Genomic DNA, 14747 nt, shown 5'->3' on the forward strand with positions numbered 1-14747 from the left:
GTAATAATGTTTTTAATATATTTGTGTTCAAAATACCTTTTTTTCCTTGTGTTTGAGAGGCTTGTACAAGCATACCTTTTAACGTGGGTTGCAACGCAGGGAACTGGTGACCTTACTGGGATTTGAATCCAAGGTATTATGGTTTAGAAGCGAATGATCCACCATTACGACCCATGGTTTAGGTATGTTTGTAAAAATTAATTTCTTTCTATTGTATGACATGTGATATTTATTCAGTCAAATATTAAATAAATAATACATAGGTAAGTGCAAGTAGAATTTTTCTGGATTATCTAGAAAACCAAGAAAATGAATTCTCTGCATGTGTTTGAGTCACGACGTTTCAACAGTAACATATACTGTCTTAATCAAGTGTGTGAATTCACTTGACAGATACAGAAAATTTTCTTTGTTTTCTAGACAATGGAAGACTCGAATAATTGTATTCGTACTAATACATCGTCAACCACTTTCAAAGACACATAGGTAATTATTAAGGAATTATTAAGTGACAGTTGCTATTGAAATATTGACTGTTTTTCATATGGCACATTCGGTTTTATACTAGAATTTTTTTTACGAAAAAGTCCTCTATTAATTGGCCCCTATTGTAATAGAATCTGGCGGGTTGGAATGACAATAATGACATATAAGATCTAAAATAGATTCAACTGCTTTATTGGAGATATTCATAATCATTCTCCCCCGAATCACAATAAAATACAGCTCACAAATTATTGTGGCTGCAATGAAAGCATATTCATAATTATAATAGTTAAAATGAGAAATGTGGATAGTTCTTGAATATATCGATACAGCCCAGCACATAACCAATATATTCTCTGTTAAATGAAACAAAACTCATCCTCATATTGTAGAGTAATAAAAGAATTTCAAAAAGAAATTAATTGTTTCTAACAAAACAGAACAAACGCGTTCCTTCTTTCAATGTTTTTGGTAGATTGATACCGGAAAATAAAATTTTCAATAGTTCTTCAATGAGTGGATCATACATAAGTGGCTTTTGTGAAAAAGTTTCTTCCAAATAATTAATTTCTGTTTCTTCCACATCTTTTCCATAGTCAATTGTATCAAATAGCTGGGGAATATCATACATAATTTGTGGTATGTCACATGGAAGTTCTATATTTTTTTGTTTCCTTATGGTATGTGTGTTCCATTCTTTCACCAAAAGGTCTAGTTCACCCTGAATAATAGAACCAAAACAGTATCTGTGACTTTCCACAATTAGCTGATCACTAGCATTATAGTTCATGCTGTCTTTGAGATCTTTGAAAAAACTTATCCAATAACTTATACCCTGTCGTCGCATTTGTGACCAGAAGCATTCAATTTTTTGGTTGGAAATACTCTTTCCTTCAATATGACTGTTGAATCCTGCTAAATTGTCATTGTGATAATACCTTAAATAGTTCTGCAAACATCCAACTATGCTATTTTCTGTTCCTTAGTCTGTTCTCAGCAATGTTGGCACAACTTTCAATTGTCTAATTGTTTCTAAGTAATATGACGCTATTATCCTAGGATTGTTATCACTTGAAGCTACTCGTAGCCACAATATTTTTCTGGAAAATCCATCTATAGCTCCGTGGATTGCGTAACCAAATGGCTTCAGTTTGTCATAACCATCCATGTGCCATATAAAATTGGGTCCTGGAACTATGTATTTACGTCGCTTTAGCCTTCTACGTGATCTTGCCTCAACACCTTCCGGATCAGCTATTCTTAATATTTCCAAAACAGTATTCCTTTTCACTTGGATACCATATACCAATTTTAACCTCCTCCATAACGATTTGTATCCTAGGCAGGTTCCACTACCATCTTCAATTTTTTCTAACACCCCAAAAACCACATCCTACATGGGTAATTCTTCAACATTTTTTCGTTTCAGATTCAATTTTTTCAATATTTTTTGTAACTGCCTAACAGAAATGCATGAATTATGGTGAAAGAACAAAAAAAACACGATTTCAGGCTGAGTGTAACCCTCTGTAAAATATTTCTCGATTCAATTGTTAAGAAACCACCGCATTGCTAACAATCATTGATTAAAAATGTATTACTATTCTATTAACATATATGAATGGATAGAAAAAAGTAATAGAAAACCAGCCATTCATTATATTTCAAATTACGCATACCAATGTGACATAATATCTCTGTACGTTCCACAAGTGACGTCACATATCTGTACCAGTGTATTGTATGTCGTGACGGGGATTCCGTAGTTTCTCTTCTCCGCATCACAGCATTGCCCTCATCTTGCGTGTCGCAGCCTTGCTATCGCTTCGCATTCACAGATCTCAGAGTAATATTACTGAGTCACAGAGCAGGTGCAGTGCGGTTTCTTCCTCTTCTTGACAGAACCTGCATTGGGTTTCTTCTGTCAGACCCATGTTGCTCATATGTTTCCTGAGTCGGCTATGCCCCTTTAGTATACCCACCACTACCTTTACAACCTTACGGTTGTCGTTTAGCAGATCTTCCGCGAATCTGAGCGATGGTTTCTTCATGAACTCTTCCACCAATCTATCGATTCAGCTTGCATCCATGAATTTATGGATGTTTTATACACGGTTTTGCTACCCCACAGAAGGGTTCTGGGCCGATCATAGCCGTGGATGCGCCTTCACGGGCTAGAACATCGGCCTCTTCATTTCCCTTGTGACCCTCATGTCCGGGAACCCAAACTAGAGTGACCCTTTTTGGTTACTTAGCTCTTCGAGTGCACTTAGACAACTTCCACCAGTCTTGAGAAAACTTGAAATGAGCTTAGCGCTGAGCTCAGCTCATTCCTATACAGTGTTCGATGGCCGCTACTTCTGCCTGGATGATAAGATACTACTTATAAAAGTATAAATGAATTCTGTCTCTTCATTCTTTCAAAACGATATATAATAAACAGATTAATTATAGTCAACAAATTGTTATTTTTTCTTTAATTTTGCACTACAAATTTCACAAGAACCTCCCATCTACAATCCATACTTATAAACTTAATGTGCATATCTGGTTTTTACTGTACGTTATTACAGATTATTTTTAAAATTAAAAGAATTCGTGTTGTGTCAAAGTTACAATGGATGTTTTGCAACTTCTCTTCTCTATTGATACAAATGTATTGTTTAGCCGCATGTGAATATAGTTGGAAAAAATATGTGATAAATCATTATATATATATAGATTATGAAAGAAAATTGGTGGGTATAATGAAAATAATGTTTGGTTGTTTCAATAGTTTTGTCTATTTCTATAAGTGTACTGTATTATATCAGTGAATATTTATACAATTTAATTGGAATAGGGGACATTTGAATCGGTGCACTTTTGCCAACGTAACACACGTCGATTAATTCCGCCAGCAAAACAATTGGGTGCTCGGGAATCGGTGTCTGATCGACGGAGGCCGTTTTTGCCTGTTCCTGATTGGCGAAGATTCTACCGGAGAGAAAGCTATCGAAGTATTTGAAAAGAAGGTAATCAGTTGGCGGGATGTTTGGAGAGTATGATGGGTGAGGCAGGAAGGTGTGAAGTGTGCGGACGGGCGGTGTCGTGGAGTAGGATCGGACATCTTTTGTAGACCAGTGCCAATAGCTGCTGATGCAATTTTTGGTATATTTCTTCGATTTGCTCAGAATAGCACTCTGTGATAGTAACACGGTTGCAGAAAGTTATAGTGAATCACACCAGCCGCTGATCACCATACAGTAACCATGGATCATGGTCTTTTTTTGGTAAGTTTCCGCCTTTGGAAAAAATCTGGATGGCTCATCGGTGTCTAACCATTGTTCTGAACGTCTCCTGTTGTCATAGAGAAATCACTTTTCACCACACGTGACGATCCGATCCAAAAATGGATCGTTTTGGTTGCGCAAAAGCAAAGAAAATACCTCGAAACGTGACAAAAGTTTCGTCGATCGTTCAAACTGACTTTTCAAACTGACTTTTCCAATACAATTTAAACTATCAAAAACCGCATCAGAGCTGACGCCCAGTTCTTCCGCCATCCCACGCACCATTTGTGATAGGTCAGTATATATCCATCAGGGTCCTCAAATCGTCGCCCTGGATACTGTAGGTCGACCTCTTGGGGGCTCATTTTCGAGGATAAAATTTCTGGAACAGAATTTCGCAAACCAATGTTAAACAGTGCGTTGATTAACACTAGCATTGCCAAAGAATGAACAGCTTCAATGTATATTGTACAAAATTATCTATCGACAAGTATATACCACGACACAATAGAATAGATATTCATTGAGATATGGAGCTATGAAAACACATGACATTAAAACAGAGAAAACTTTTTAAAGAATCCAATACATTTATAAGGAAAGTTATAAGTCATAGATGAGATAATAAATAAACATTAAGGTGATAAGGTGATGTCACTAATACATTGGACGGATATGGCACTTCAAAGGAGTCTTCAAAGTGACAGATTAAACTCAGAACTGGAAGTTCATGCCCTATTGAAGGTCAAAATGTTGCTAGATCATATGGTTAACCAACAATTGGTAACCAGGATTATTAACTTTAAAGTTGAAACTCTTCAAATATGATTGTACTGGGTTTCATTCAAGTTATGAAGCATATTAATACTGACAAATTTTTTTTCATGGTCAAGAATCAAATTTGTAGGAATGGTTTAAAACAAATGAACAGATACAAAATAAAGCAAAGAAGAATACACAGAAGGGGTAAAAAGACCAAAAAACGGACGCAGGGTTGCATAACGCAAGAAGACTTTTGTTTGAAGGTGATTGACAATGTTTCATGATGAATTTCACTAGTTCGGATTTCCATTGTCTACTATAAAATGATTTGAAATCCCTGAAACAACTAAAAAAGAAGACTTAAAAATGAATAGCTGAAAATAACAATTATATTAAGCAAAATAAACCTGAAATGAAATAATAGTGAAATAAACTACAAGTAAAAATAGAACAATTGAATAAATAAAAAATAAAGGAATGAAAAAAACAAAATAAAAATAAAAGTGGTGAGATTGCAAGTCACGTTAGTTCACGACGTTTCGATTGTTAGTATCTACAATCGTCTTCGGGTGATAACTGTACTGATTCCTCCGAGAGATGACTATTTATAGGTCGTTCGAGTACCGGATACTCTGTGAGTGCGTAAAATCCTATATTGGTGAAACTATAAGAGTCCATTGAATGTTCGCATTGCCGAGCACAAGAAACACACACAGCGAGGGGAAACCAGCAAATCAGGAATAGCAGACCATGTTTGGACCCATCAACACAACATCGAGTGGTCCCAAGCTGAGATCTTGCACAGAGAGAAACATTGGTTTAGGAGAAAATTCAAGGAAGCCGCATACATGTTGTCCAACAACGTTTTCAGCCAAGCCAGCGTAGAAATACGCAACATATGGAAACCCATCATCAAGCGAAAATTGGCCAACTACCGCCAAAACGGTCATCTCCCACGAAACCAGTGAAGCGGAAAATGGAAAGCGGAGATAAGTGAAAGTACTCGAACGACCTATAAATAGTCATCTCTCGGAGGAATCAGTACAGTCATCACCCGAAGACGATTGTAGATACTAACAATCGAAACGTCGTGAACTAACGTGACTTGGAATCTCTCAACTTTTTATTCTTATTTTCTTTTCTCATTTCTTCATTTTTATTCAATCTCACCACTTTTATTTTTATTTATTTTTTTTGATTCCTTTATTTTTTATTTATTTAATTGTTCTATTGTTCTATTTTTACTTGTAGATTATTTCACTATTATTTCATTTCAGGTTTATTTTGGTTAATATAATTGTTATTTTCAGCTATTCATTTTTAATTCTTCTTTTTTAGTTGTTTCAGGGATTTCAAATCATTTTATAGTAGACAATGGAAGTTCGAACTAGTGAAATTCAGCAAGAAGACTTGCGTCTCCGGATGTAGCTTCTGTTCCATGGCGGCGGTTATTCTGTGGCTGTGGTAGTGGAGGCACGTAATCTGTGGTGGAGGTCGAATGCGCCGGAGAAGGGAGAAGGAAGCAATGATCATACAAAAATAGGGAGAAGAGAGAGAGAAGTAAAATAAAACTGAAAATAGGTTATTCTGGTAATAAAATTACAAGCAGGAAAAGTTGGGAAGTTTTGAAAACGCTTTATTCACAGTTTATATAAAATTTTTGGCCACCTCATAATTATTTTAATGCAAATAAGGGCCTTTTTCTACAACAATAAATAGAAATGTTTTATATTATTGGTTTGGGACTGGGAGACTGCAAAGATATCACAGTGAAAGGTCTGGAAATTGTCAGGAAATGTGATAGAGTCTATTTAGAAGCCTATACTTCAATTTTAACATGTGGTGTAGAAGTTCTCGAGAAGTTTTATGGACGGAAAATATTGATAGCTGATAGAGATTTAGTAGAACAAGGTGCAGATGATATATTGAGTGGATCTGAAGAACAAGATATTGCATTACTTGTTGTGGGAGACCCTTTTGGAGCAACAACACATACAGATCTCATTTTGAGAGCACGAGATAGGGGCCTTTCCTTTCAAGTAGTTCATAATGCATCAATTTTAAATGCTGTAGGTTGCTGCGGTCTACAGTTATACAGCTTTGGAGAAACCATTTCAATTCCTTATTGGACTGAGAACTGGAAACCAGACAGTTTTTTTGAAAAAATAACTAAAAACTATCAAAACAAGTTACACACCTTATGTTTATTGGACATTAAAGTTAAAGAACCTACAGTGGAAAGTTTGACCAGAAAGAAAAGAGAATATATGCCTCCTAGATTTATGTCTGTAAGTGAAGCCTCTGACCAACTTCTTGAAATAGTACATAAGGTTAAGAAAACTGCTGAGAATGTAGTAATAACAGATGAAACTTTATGTGTAGGACTTGCAAGAGTAGGCTCAGATACACAAAAAATTGTTGCCTGTAGTTTACGTGAAATGTCGAAATTTGACTTGGGTGGACCTTTACATTCTCTCATTATAGTAGGTCCAGAAATACATCCTCTTGAGCAAGAATTCTTAGAACAATATCGATTGTGATAACGTTTCTAAATAAAATATATTTTATCCAAATTTGCTTCCATTCAATTTTTCTATAGGAATGGAGAGTTTTTTATTGAAATTCGAGAGTGAAACACAAGAACTGCAAAGGAATCCTCTGACAATCTGAGAATTATGATATATTTATTCTACAAGAACTCTTTTCCGAATGAAAGAATTCTTGAAAACTGTAATTCAAGGTGAAATCAAACTCTTCAACTCGTACGGTAGTTTATTTCTCTAATATTTTTGAAACTAAGAACTTCGCGGAACTTTCATTAGTGGTCAGTACCAGCTCATTTTTTAAACAATAAATCGATTTTTTTATTACTCATTGAGTTCTGATTAACATCATGAGAACAGAAAAGAGGGCAGCTGTGACACCCCAAGATGCTATGGTAAAGCGGTTTTATAAACTTTCAACTGAAAATCTCACATTAATGTGTGTTTTTCAATACGTTCAATACGTTTTGTAAAAAACTTCAATATTTTTATATAATATGGTAGTTCAATAAAAGTTGTTACGACAATGTGTAAGCAGATTTTCAATATTTCTGCAAAAAAAGATGTAACAGCGGTGAATTTTGGAGTAGTAGTGCAGCCGACTCAAGATCGGAAGGTTGTGAGTTCGATCCCTACCTCGACCAAATAATTTTCTTGTGAAAATTTATCAACTTGAAGTTATGATGATTCTGCAACGTTACATGGCTGATGGACTGCGAATAGCCATAATGCTCCCTAGGTGGATTGGGAAGTTATTAACATTGCTAACCAGAACATGATGTTACCAGCCTTTGAAAACAGCATAAACGGGAACAAACTTCATCGTTTTGATGACAGTTCTGGTCTTTCAAGTTGTATCTTCTTTCTTGTTGTCTGCCTTATGGCCACCACCATAGCTTACTATTCATATGTAATAAACATACATATATTACACGAGATTAATGACCAAAATAGTCAATGCCGTTACACCAAAAAAATTCAGCAAAAAATAAAAAATTTTATTGTTTCAGTATATCTCACATATTATCATTCTATAGTACTCAAAAACTCTCTCTCTCTTACCATTTACGAAACCTCATGCGTAGACTCGAACTTGAATAGCCCTGTATATATGAAACCTACGATTTTGTAGGAATGTATGGCATAATACCTACATGACAGAAAAACAAACTCGGCAAATGTTAGACTGAATGTTGAAGTTGAAACTAATTATTCTTAGTCAATCAAATGTCCATTTTACTTCTCTGACCAATAAAATCTTGTTACTGCCACCTCAACATAAATTTTTTTTCTCCACGTCTTCATTAAGATATGAAACTTTCTATTGTAGTTGAAAATTACATTTATCTAAAGACAAATGTATTGAAGTTCTTTTTTTCTGATAGGTTGTTTTTTTAATCAAATTTATTTTTTGGATTAGTATGGTTCACGACTAGTGTGATTAGTTTTTGAAGATCGTGTCTGTATGGATTGATTTGTAGTAAATTGCGAAATCATGTTAACAATTTTTGAAATGTGTGTTGAAATGCTATAAAATTTTTGTATCTTAAAAATATATTGTTATTTTTATAAATTGAATGATGTAGCCATTACTACGTGGTAGGAGATCATTATGAAAAATGGAACTTTCTATATTTTTTACCACTTTTATTTGTAACTAACGTTACTGCAGGACGAAACAATAGGTAAACTATTTATTGTATTATTTTGAAAATGTCCTTATAGGACAAAACAATACAATAAACTGTTTATTGTAGTAGTTTGTAGAGGAACTTTAAAAGAAGGCTCTTCTTTTAGTCCCGCTGGGTTTAGGTTGTAGGTGGGTTCACAGAGAGATAACTGAGTTGAGAGATTCACAAAACAAAGTTTATTTCTTGGTTGCTTGAATATAACAGAGCTAGAACAATCGAATTTTTAGTTAATAGAATCGAACAATAATTAAACCGACTAGACTCACCTAGAACCAGATAACAACGTAATATTTAAAAAAAAATATCTAGATTTACACACCCTAAGGCTTCTAACATGAAATATTCAATGAATCACAAGAATTCCTAATCTCGTTCCTAATCGAAGCACACGGTTTTTTCAGAGTTGATGGCTTTTTATAAATATCAAAACTGAAGATTTTCGTACCTTTTGATTCTCTTACTGACATCTATAGGTGAGAGGCGCAACCCTTCCAATTCTGGTTAGAGTTCTATAATAATTGTTGGTAGATTATAAATGATGCCGAGATGTATATTGTTCCGTTACAAGCTTGAAAATGTCATTATAGGACGAAACCGCAGTAACGTTAGTTACAAATAAAAGTGATAGAAAAAAACATAGAAAGTTTCATTGTTATATTTCATTTTGACACCTTTGATTTTGACAGATTTACAACTGTAAAATATACATATGATTACTCTCACACCATGTCATCTGTCACTCATACTTTTCCCGCTAAACTCAAATCAAATATCTTAAAATATGATTTATAATTTGGAATATTTACAAAAATGGTGATACGAATGATGTGAAAAATTACGGACCTATCACAGTCATAACTATTTTAGCAAAAACAGTCAAGAAAACCCTAATGCAAGAAATGAGAAATAGATAAAATAAATGTTTTCTCAGAAACTAAATAAATTTATATAGGGTATAACTATTTTGCATGTCAGCAAATTGTTCTCAGTAGATAGACATTGCTCTCATAATCTTGTAGGAGGACAGAAATTTTTGCATGAATCTCGACCAGGTTAATCGTTTTCAACAAAACAAATTTCAACCCCCACCCTCTGAGTATGGAAAAATTCCACATTCCTCATTAAATTGAAAATAAACCTTGCAGGTCGGCAGAAATTCTTGCAGGTCGGGTATGCCAAACATGAATCTCGATCAGGTTAATCATTTTCGACAAAAAAATTTCAACCCCCCATCCTCTGAGTATGGAAAAATTCCACATTCCTCATTAAATTGAAAATAAACCTTGCAGGTCGGCAGAAATTCTTGCAGGTCGGGTATGCCAAACATGAAATGACGAATGAATTTGATAATTATAATTTGATATTATTCTGTGATTTCATTCAAAATTGGTATCTAGGTTCTTTGTGGACCGAAATTATGAAAGGGGATATTTTTGATGTGTGTAATGATCGTTTTTTTGATCTTATTCTTATAAATGAAGTTTTTGAAACTAGGTTTACATTATTTCATTATTTGACATAGCCCAATAAAAAGAGGTTGAGAAAATTACAACCGTCATTTGTTATTAAATATTGTTTGTATGCAACTCGAAAGTTTCGTGCAAAGGAAGAAAAACCAAAACGGAGATCATATTCTTTGTGTGACGTAAGTTAGTTGTTAAGTGAGCAATAACAGATATAACACCGGTTGCAAAGAATGGATATGACCTATGGCACACATATGAAAAACATATTTTTCATTTTTGAATACAGTTTTTTTTCATTTACATTAACGAGTTTTCGTAATTATAGAATTCGTCAGCGTGAATTATTGAAAAAAAAAACATAATGTCGGTCCACAAAGACCCCTAGATACCAGTTTTAAATGAATCACATAATAATATCAAACCTAAATCGTATTTATAAATATTCATGATTTCTAATCGAAAAATCTTTATATCCGATTATCTAAATCGAGAATAAATCACAAATTTCTTCATCTGATTTTATAAAGCAAAGTTCATTACTTTTGAAATTAACATTTATCATTGTTATGCATTAGTTCATTTGGAATAATTAAATTTCAACCCAGTAAACCACGCGCTTTATTATAAAGCCATACATAAATAAAAATCTAGTAGGCGGTAGAAAAACTGGCTTCATTTCCATAATCATTAGTAAATAATAAATCAAATTTCCTGTAGGAACTATTCGAAAAGAATACGTTTTCACCTGAATTGATTCATTTATAAATATACTATAGTCTATTTCAAAAGAGTGTAGAGTAATAAATCATGAAGTGTCATAAAATTTGCCTGAATTTCGTTGTCGTCCATGGGCGTAGGCAAATCTTAGGATTATTAAACTTAATAATTAAAGTAAATTAAAAATTACAGACATAGATAATAATAAAAGGCCATTTTTGGGAAGTAATTTGGTCTAAAACTAAGTACCTACATGTATTTAGGTAAGTAAAATTTCTTAAAAAAAGATTAAGATTAATTTTAGTGGTTCTTGTAAACTTATTTAATATGCAATTTGGGTTCATATACTTGAGCATGATTTCTCAAAAAAGGGTTAACACTTAGTTCCGAGGTGCCATGTCATTATAATAATCCCTTTTTGACCCTGCCCACCAATCATGCAATACCTATTAAACCCAGGTAATTAAGAAAAAGGGTTTAAATATATTGTAATGGTGTCTTAAACATTCGAGTTATAATAGTAATTGTTACTACACCAATTAAACGTACAGTGATATTGTGATATAGAAATAGTGAAAAAGTTATAAAATGGGGACATTTACTCCAAAGAAAAGAAGTGTAAAAAATTCTCCGCTATCTGTTTGCGAAAAAGTTATAATTTTAAATGTATATGATTGCATAAAACACGATCACCCTAGTTTGTCTGTGCAAGAAAGTGTTGAGCGATGTGCCCGAATGACTGGAATTGGACAGTCCACGATTTTTAAATTATTGCGAGAAAGAAAGATATCAGGCCAGGTAAGTCCATGCAAGAGAAAATCAGGAAGACCAATAAAAATCTTAGATGAAGACACCAAATGTGACATTCGAAGAAAAGTTCATTCGTTTTATTTTAAAAAGGAAATACCCACTCTTGAAAAAATATTTATCGAGATAAGCCAAGATAACGATATTCCTTTGATATCCAGAAAACTTTTATGGAAAACTTTAAAAAGTATGAATTTTGCCTGGGAAAAGCACAATCGAAAGGCACTATTACTGGAAAGTGATGAAATTGTTTGCTGGAGACGAAAATATTTGACAACTATAAAGCAGTACCGCAGAGAGCAAAAGAAAATTTTTTATCTTGATGAGACGTGGATAACCGAAGGTTATATAGTCAAAAAAAAGTGGCAAGATAAAAATATAACAAGTTCTCGCCAAGCTTTCATAGAAGGCCTTTCGACGGGTATTAAAGTGCCTTCGGGAAAATGGAAGAGGCTTATAATTGCTCACATTGGAAGCGAAGACGGATTTTTAAAAGAAGGTTTGTTAAGCTTTGAGTCGTGCCGGACGGGAGATTATCATGAGGACATGAATTCGGATGTCTTCGAAGACTACTTCGGGGAAATGTTAAAATTTCTTTCAGCTGATTCGGTCGTGGTTATGGATAATGCAAGCTACCATTCAAGGCGCTTAGAGAAGGTACCAACTTCAGCTTGGAGAAAGCAAGAAATTATTAACTGGCTGTCAAATAAAGGTATTCAGTTTGAGACGAATTCAGTAAAGAAGGAACTACTAGCTATAGTAAAACAACATAAATCTCGCTTCATGAAATATGCCGTAGAAGATGTACGTAGCAGAAAAGTATAAAGTAACTGTGCTGCGCCTACCGCCATATCATTGCGAATTAAATCCTATAGAACTTATATGGGCACAAGTTAAAGGATATGTTGCAAGGCACAATACCACATTCAAAATAAAAGATGTCAAGGTATTGTTTGATCAAGCCATTATGGAAATCACATCAGAAAACTGGCAAAAAGCAATCCAGCATGTTTTAAAAGAGGAAGATAAAATGTGGGAACTGGACAACTTGGTCGATCAGGTGGTTGACCCTATAATTATAACACCAGGGGATGATGACAGTTCTTCGGATGAAGACTATACTGATGTAGAATAATTTAATTGAATTGTAAATATACTGTAGCGGGATAAGCAATCTGGACAGAGACCAGTGTATCAGTGACAATGACACTTTTGCTTAGGTTAGGGTTTAGAATTAAGGGTAGTCTGAATAATTATTTTCTCGGAAGGTTCTCGAAAATTGTACCTAGTAATCTCTGGAACATTCAATTAGGGTATAAATAGAGTGTTGTTAAACGTTAAGGGAAGTTCACAGTTTTAGTATTGTTCAAGTGTCAAATTGTAATAACGTATCCAGTAAAGTTCTTGTCGTTTTTGTGAATAAATTGATTTAAAGTCCCCACAAGTGTTTCAATACGTAAAGTTCGTTCGTGTGTGTTTGTGAGTATTTCCCGATTTCGGTTCGTATATATTTTATTGTTACATTTTATATTTTTTTAATAACACTGTTCTGCTGTATTAAATTTTTATTTCCTTTAATATAATTTTTATGAATGCATATTCTTTTGGCAATTATCCCACTAGCGCGCCTCTGGCTCAGTATTTATCCGTCGATAACAATGGACAAATCCCTTAAAACAGGGTGATACCTACCTGCTCTTTATGAAACGACATAAATTTGCAATGCGGACTAGGGAAGTGACAGAATTTATTGACGGATCACCCTGTAGCGCTTTTGAATACTTAATGAGATTTTATTACTCTACACTCTTTTGAAATAGACTATAGTACATGTTGCTGTATCGCTGCTGTTCCAATGTTTTGACAGAATCAGAATCAACGAAATTATGCGTGCGCAGCGTTATAGAACAGTGCTTTCAAAAAAGTGGTTCTACAGCGCCATCTAGTGGCAAATTACAGAAAAATTGATAGCCTAAAAAACTTCTCTATGAAAAATTACTTATACATGTCAAGTTTCATCACTTACCAACCAACCAACCAACAAATATCCATTTTTATTTATTAGATAACATCCCTCCGATTATCAACTAAACCAACCGCCACTGTCTTATGGTCCAACTTACTTCAAATGTAAACAAACTCTCCATAACCTCTCATTACCCGCCACACCCCTGCGCATGAGTTGTACAGAAAAGGATAGTACGATACCTGTTTCAAAACACATGTATTGGTATACAGGCACCGTACAGGCATGGCACTATGTCTTATTATTACTCTGTGAGGTTACTTAAGGGCATGGTTTAAAAGAATTTTTGAGAGACTTTTTCTCAATAATAAAAACAATTTCGGACAGTTCAAATGCTATTTTTTTCAAAAAATTCTATAATAATTTCAAATTGAGATACAATCAAGCGATGAAAAGATGCAAAGCTGAAGCTTATAATCAGTTGATATTGAAATCTGACAATTTAGTTAAAACATGCTGGAATTTGATAAACACGGAAAGCAATAGAGGTAAACAAAAGGTAACGAAAGATGTGACTAAATCTTTAAGTGCACTCTCTTTTTTATAAGACTCTCTTTTTCTCCATCCAATAACTGAAAGTGAAGTCTTGATGCTATTCTAAAACTGAAAAATTCATCTTGCCCTGATATGTACGAAATGACGAGAAAAATAATAAAAAGTACTTGTTTTTTTCTTCTAGAACCTTTGACTATTCTCTTTAATCATAGTATCTCCAATGAAGAATTCCCCTTTTTGTTCTCAGCCCCCTAAAATTCTGATAATAAGATATATTTTCCATTTTAGCTATTGTGTATCTGTACGTTTATAAATATATAAATGTAACAAGAGTATTTTTTTATTATTTACGAGAAGATTATTAGAATTTAAAGTATATACAAAAGAAAAAAAGATCAGTTGTGTTGTGTCACCGCGCCTAATCGTGTAATCTCATTATGTTTCAGTTCAAATCACTCCGTTCAATTATTTTCCTTCTTCTA

At 33.9% G+C, this 14747-nt stretch overlaps 1 protein-coding gene and 1 long non-coding RNA gene across 2 annotated transcripts; one reads left to right on the top strand and one right to left on the bottom strand.

Annotated features, from left to right (window-relative positions):
* The first annotated feature begins 6009 nt into the window (after positions 1-6009).
* On the top strand, positions 6010-7093 carry Dph5 (diphthine methyl ester synthase). The gene has a single exon (XM_023162209.2). It carries the CDS (start codon positions 6242-6244, stop codon positions 7058-7060), a length of 819 nt encoding a protein of 272 aa, XP_023017977.1. The 5' UTR covers positions 6010-6241; the 3' UTR covers positions 7061-7093.
* Positions 7094-8046: 953 nt separating this feature from the next.
* LOC141482687 (uncharacterized) lies at positions 8047-9188 on the bottom strand. The gene is made up of 2 exons (XR_012465665.1): positions 9021-9188; positions 8047-8960 (listed from the first exon to the last, which is right to left on the bottom strand). It is a non-coding gene; the product is annotated as an uncharacterized lncRNA (long non-coding RNA).
* Between the last annotated feature and the right edge of the window lie 5559 nt (positions 9189-14747).

This window comes from Leptinotarsa decemlineata, unplaced genomic scaffold (genome assembly GCF_025532065.1).
Source record: "Leptinotarsa decemlineata unplaced genomic scaffold, Ldec_3_MD MMD2_P_RNA_scaffold_14, whole genome shotgun sequence".
NCBI classification, from domain to species: Eukaryota; Metazoa; Arthropoda; class Insecta; order Coleoptera; family Chrysomelidae; genus Leptinotarsa; species Leptinotarsa decemlineata.